A 6,174-nucleotide genomic window follows, 5' to 3' on the forward strand; every position below is an offset into this window, starting at 1 on the left:
ATTATCTTCTGTGTCTGTGTTAATTGGTTTCCCTTTTCTTTGTTGAAGAGGGTCTGTGCAATCCTTCTGCCTAGTCCGCCATCTTCTCTCTTTTCGTGTCAGTTGTTCTTTTTAATCTTTCTTACTTACTGATAAAGAGCTCTGGTGGTTCAGTGCCTAAGTCATTTGACTGCTAACCAGAAGGTTGGCAGTTCAAACCCACCAGCTGTTCCATGGAAGGAAGAAGAGGCAATCTATTTCCATAAAGATTTACTGCCTTGAAAACCCAGTGAGGGTCACTATGAGTCAGAAGGGAGTCAGTGGTAGTGGGTTTGGTTTTTGGTTACTTTCTGATCTCCTTTTTGTCCTCTTTGTAGTAAACTGCAGCTGCTTCCTAAAATCCAATGGCTGGATTGGCTTTTATATATCATAGAGTTCAGAGTTTGAAAATATGTGGTACTTGTTCTTCCACTTCTTTCCCTATACTCCTGACCTTCATTGTTTATCAAGTCATGGCACTCTTCCCTCCTTTGCTGGGCTGGGTCTCCATTTCCACCTCAACATAACATTCTGTGAATTCAGGAACAGTGCAAAAGAGTGGCTATGTGACATGAAACCTATTTTACTCACTTAGCTAGTTCAACTCCTTTGTTATTCAAAGAAAGAAAATGCAATTCTGACAAAGAAGGGCCTTATGTGAGGATTTAAGAAAAAATTGGTGACAGTGCCAAAGTCAGAATTGTTACTCAGAAAATAAACACAACTCTCAATCCTCCTGCTGCCCTTTCAACCATTTTTTTCTTACATATTAATTCGCCTCATTTGAGTCTTGCTACATTCTTATAAAGGTAAGTATTAATATTGCTGCTTTGCAGGTGAGAAAACTGAGGCTTAAATGTCAACAAAGTGTCATTGGAGCCTAGATGATAGATAACCTGCAACGTTTTCAAATCCTGTGTTTTTTCTGCCCACTACTCCTCCTTACAGTGGTGTCCAGACATTGGATGAGTTTGGATAGCAGCACAAATGTCTTTTCACTAAACCTGGGCTGGAAAGCTCATTTATCTTTGTCTCCCTCTAGGAGAATTCCTGAGTTTTGCTGATGACTTACTCTCTGGCCTGGGCACATCTTGCGTAGCAGCTGGTCGAAGCCATGGGGAGGTCCCTGAAGTCAGTATCTACTCGGTCATCTTCAAGTGTCTGGAGCCTGATGGTCTCTACAAGTAAGACATGTTGGATGTGTGGGGAACGTGAAGCAGATAGGAAGATCATAAGCCTAGCAAGAAAGACATGAGTAATTCTGTCCAGGCCAGCAAAGGGTTTTTTTTTTTTTTTGACCAGCATGTGTGTACACATTGAGATGTTAAGGTTTACAACCATATAGTGGAGAATGTTGAAGGGCCAGGGAGGCCAGCAACTCAAAACCATTCCTGTTACTGCTGAAGAATTTGAAGTTCAAAAGAGAAAGTGGCTTGCTCAAGGTCACAGACCAAGTTACTAAAGAGGCCTGGGCAGAAGTGCCTGCCTGGTTTTGACAGAAGTACCTGCCTGGTGTTCTTTTCTCTCTATGTTGCTGTCTGCTCTGGAGGTGGTGGTGAGGGGGGAGATTAGCATAACTGTAGTATATCTACTTTTTTTTTTTTTTTTTACTAATCGATCCAGCCAGACCCTTGGATATAATTCCATCATCACTCCCTCTCAACTTCTGGAGATGCAAGAAGTCACTCTGAGACTCATCTGTCAGTCTCAGAAGGGAAATGGGATTCATTTTCCTCTTGTTTCCCATCTTCATGAGTGGTGCTACACCTGAGTACAACCATCATAAGCTATGATACACACCTCTACAGACCAATTCTCCTTAAGCAACTGTATTATGAAACCATAGACCATTTTCATTGCTAACCTATAAAGCTGTGTTTATGGGTTTACCCTCATTCACCAATTATTCAACCCACATATTCATTCATTCTTTCACTCACACACTTAACTAATTTACTCATGCACCTATCCATCCATTTGCCATCTATCCATCCATCCATCCATCCATTTGTCCACACATCCTTCTACCCATCACATTCATCCATATAGTTTTTCATCCACTTTGTTACTCAGTTATCCAATCACTTACTCATTCATCACTTCTTTCTTTCATTCACATTTTTATTTATGAATTCACTACTCAATTACTAATTCAAGAAGCATTTTCTGAGGATTTCTATGTCCCAATACTACAAGGGACCACAGGTAGGAATGTGACTAAGAAGAGTTCCTATTCTCAGGTAACATATAACCTAATGGTAGTATAAAGGCCCCAGACTATGGATTCAAATATGGCTTTGACATTTTTAGTTATATGACTTTAGGTAAATCGTTATCTCCATAAGCCTCAGTTTTAGCCTTTATAAAAGAGAAATAAACTCTAGATTGCTGAATTTTGTGAGAATAATAAATATTAAAAAAAAAAAAAAAAAAAAAACCTCACTGCTCTAGAGTCAGAGCTGACTCATAGTGACCTCTCCTTGCCTTTCCAAGGTGATATCACTACAGAAATAGATTACCCCACCTTCCTTCCAAGGAGTGACCAGTGGATTTGAACCGCCAGCCTTCTGGTTAACAGTCAAATGCCTTAGGCACTACGCCACCAGAGATCCTATAAGAAATATTAGTGCCTCGCAAGCTGTGAAGCAATCTCACCCACAAAACAAATTCCATCTCTCCTTTCCTCTCTTTACCTGAAAGATTTCTTTTCTAAAGACAACAGTGCCTTTTTGAACACTTGATGTAGTCAAACTCACTGGCAATACCCATTGCATTCCTGCACCAAAGTCAAGAAGATCATAGTAGGTCTTCTGATTCCCAACTCTACCACTGTCTCTGAGTTCTTGGGGCCTAAGTTTTATCTTTCACAAAACAGCTAAAGTAGTTGGGGCAGTGGGTGCTCTGTGAATGGAATCTCTAAAGTACAATAGGCTTTCTGATCTCTTGCAGTGAAGTATCTGGGTAAACTTCACACAGTAACATAGTATGCGCTTTAGGCCATAAAGAGTAACTACAGTCCTCATAAGGCACAAATGTTTAAACACTAGGCTGCTAACTGAAAGATTGGAAGTTCGAACCTACCCAGCAGGTCTGCAGGAGAAAGACGTGATCTGCTTCCATAAAGATTTCAGGCAAGAAAATCCTTTGGAGAAGTTCTACTCTGTGACATGAGGTCACTATGAGTTAGAATCAACTTGATGGCAACTGATAACAACAACAACACAATCCTTACAATGAGTGGTGGGATTGGGACCCAAACCCCAAGAGTGATTCTATATCCTCTTTATCACTAAGCTCATCTGTGAAATACAATCGTGCTAGTAGGTAAAGATCTATAAGTTTACCTTCAACTCTAAAAATCTAGGCTTATATGGAGAAATTGGCACTGTTAGAAGATTTCCTGATAGTTGTCAATGATTCCTCTGTCCCTTATATGTCACACAGCATAGACTGGAGGCAGATAAACCTGAGTTCAAATCCCTGCCCTGTGCCATACCAGCTATGGAATATTTAGGGCGTTTTTCACCCTATAAGACTCCATTTCCTGTTCAGTGCAAATGGAGACAATATGGTGTCTGGCTCACTGGGGCCTCAGGAAGCTTTGCTGAGATAATACACAAAAGCTCCCCTTTCAGTGGTGAGCTCCCAGTAAGAGCTGTTATCACTGTTGCTATTGCTACCCTTATTGTAGTAATTGTTAATTTCAAATTCCTCCATCCTCACTCCACCCCATTCTCTAAACCCTGGGAGAGATGGCATCTAGCAGAGAAGAGCAGAGCCCTGGCAGGTGGTGCCTGTCCAGTGAGGCAGAAGTAGTGACCCTGTCTTTGGGTGACATTGTGGGCACTTGACATTAGCTGGGCTGGAATCCTACAGACCCATTATGTATAGAGCAATGAAATGTTTTATGGAACCCCAAAAGCAGTGACCACTGAGAGCTGACAAATCAACTGCCGTCCTTTAATAGTGATGAAGACTTCCCTCTGCCCCTTCTTGTCCTCACTGTCTGACAACCCCCTCCTCCTTTCCCACCTCCTGATGTGGGGAACATCTTTTTATCCTCTGCCCTGATAATGTGCTTGTCTCTAACTCTGAGCACTTCTTTCTTTTCTTTTTAAAATTGATTTTATTAATGGCCCTGGGACCTGAGCCACTCTGACCAGAAGCCAGAGTGGTGTTTGGAGCAGTCTCTTATCCCACTGGCGGCTCTTCTCCCATGAAGTCTGACCCACTCGGTCTCGAATTTGAAAATTGTTCCAGTGTCAGTTCTTAGGGTTTCTCATTTTCTGCTTACTCATCCTTTACCAAAATTTGTTTTTTCCTCTTGGGCCAAAAGGACTATGTGTGGCAGTAGAAAAGTGCAGGATTTGGGGTCAGGCTGAGCTAGGTGCAAATCCTGGTTCTGCCACATACTTATTCATAACTTGCCTCACAGCAAGTCACTTTTCACTGTTCTGTGCAACAATTTCTTCCACTGGAACCCACCCAACCCCCTGCCATCAAGTTGAATCTGACTGATAGCAACTCTCTAGGAGTAGGATTGCCCCATAGAGTTTCCAAGGCTATAAATCTTACTGGAAGCAGCTTTTCTCATCTTTCTTCCGTGGAGTGGCAGAGAAGGAGGATTACATGAGAAACTCCACAGACAGGGTTTATCCCAAGGCTTGACACATTTGAGGGTTGTAGGAAATGTTAGGTGTATCCTTCTTCTTCCCACTCCTCTCTTCTGGTTATCACTGCCTTTATCTTCCAAGCATTATCCTAGAAGAAATAGTCCCTATGAGCTAGGTTGGAGTCCCACCAGCCCTTGAAAGAATGATCATACAGGATCCTTGGGGAAAAAATAGCATGAAAAGAGAGGATACGTCCAGGGGCCTGGAGGCTTGGAAAAAGCCAAGTTTTAATTAAGCACCATTGAATGCTAAACCTTGACCCATGCTGTCAGAAGGTGTGTTGAATAGATTTAGGTGGCATAAACATGAGGACCACTCTCTCAGCCAGGAAATATGGGTTCATGTCCCACTACCACCAGCTCTGCCTTTGTGGCCTTGGGCAAGGCATTCATATCCTCTCCCTGTTCCTCAATTTCAGTGTCTTTAAGATGGAAGTACCATTAGTGCCATTTGAGCTCAAGAATTCTGGGATTTCATAATTTTGCCATAGTGGTTAGTCTCCTCTCTCTCCATTTTCTTCTCCTGGGCTCTCACCCTACTAACTTACCTGCCTCTTTCACTTTTGTTTCACCTCACAGGGACCTCTGCTTCTCTCTGTCTCTTCTTGTCTTTTGTCCCCTTTCTGCATAAGTAGTTCTTTATGCCTCTTTGTCTTTGTCCACTCTCACTTGTCCTCTCATTCCTTCTTTGCCTTGCTCAGCCTCTGTTTGTCATTTTCTTCTTTTCTGTTTCTACAGATATATCTCAATCTTTCCTACTTCTTATTTGACTTTGGTTTCCCCACCTTCCCCCCTCTTTCTCTCCCTCTCTATCTGGCTCTCCTCCAACCCCATCCTCTCTCCACCCCACCTAAAAAGGGAAATTGCTTTTGCAGCCCCTCCATCCATGTAATTGTACACGGCACCACAGGGTGAGACCAATCGGAGGAGTGAAAGTCAAGGCTGATTTTCTGTCCTAAGCTCACCCTGGTGTAACAAAACAGAAACATCAGCACCCAGGCCCTGTTTAAATTGAATTTTCTTGTTTATTTCATTTGTTTTTCTTTTGAACAAAAATAAACAAAGACCAGCAGAGGGAGAAGGTCCCCAGGAGGCCTGACAGTAGAGCCAGCTCCTGGTCCCTTGGGCTGTTGGCGTCTGAGGGCTACGCTGAGCAAGAGTTCCCATTCAGAGTGTATGGGTGGGGACAAGTTAGGCACCCGTGGTCCCACTCTTGCCTGGCCAGATGCCTACACATCCTTCTTGTAGCTGATCCCCAATTTCCTAGTACTCCAGGAAATTAGCCTCTGTCTTGTCTTTATTGTCTTGCCTTTCTCTAATCATGGGTTGGCTGCCAAAGGGTCCATAAGCAAACATGCCAGCAGCAGCCAGACCTGATTCCTGGGGAGGAGGTGGGGCTCATTCTCACACATTCAGAATCTTGCCCCAGTCCCTTCCTCACCTCCTTGGCCTCAGTTCTATGAAAGGAATGTCAAGGGAGCCTG

The 6,174-nt window shown here is 43.0% G+C and overlaps 1 protein-coding gene across 1 annotated transcript in view; it reads left to right on the forward strand.

The window, feature by feature from the left end:
• ASTN2 (astrotactin 2) overlaps nt 1–6,174 on the forward strand; it is a 1,259,674-nt gene that overhangs the window by 1,178,385 nt on the left and 75,115 nt on the right. The window contains exon 22 of the mRNA XM_042780380.1: nt 1,061–1,202. Coding sequence (XP_042636314.1) covers nt 1,061–1,202 — 142 coding nt within the window. The remainder of the gene's footprint in view (nt 1–1,060; nt 1,203–6,174) is intronic.

This window comes from Orycteropus afer, unplaced genomic scaffold (assembly GCF_000298275.1).
Source record: "Orycteropus afer afer isolate SDZICR_OR568_19922 unplaced genomic scaffold, OryAfe1.0 scaffold00037, whole genome shotgun sequence".
Lineage (NCBI taxonomy): Eukaryota > Metazoa > Chordata > Mammalia > Tubulidentata > Orycteropodidae > Orycteropus > Orycteropus afer.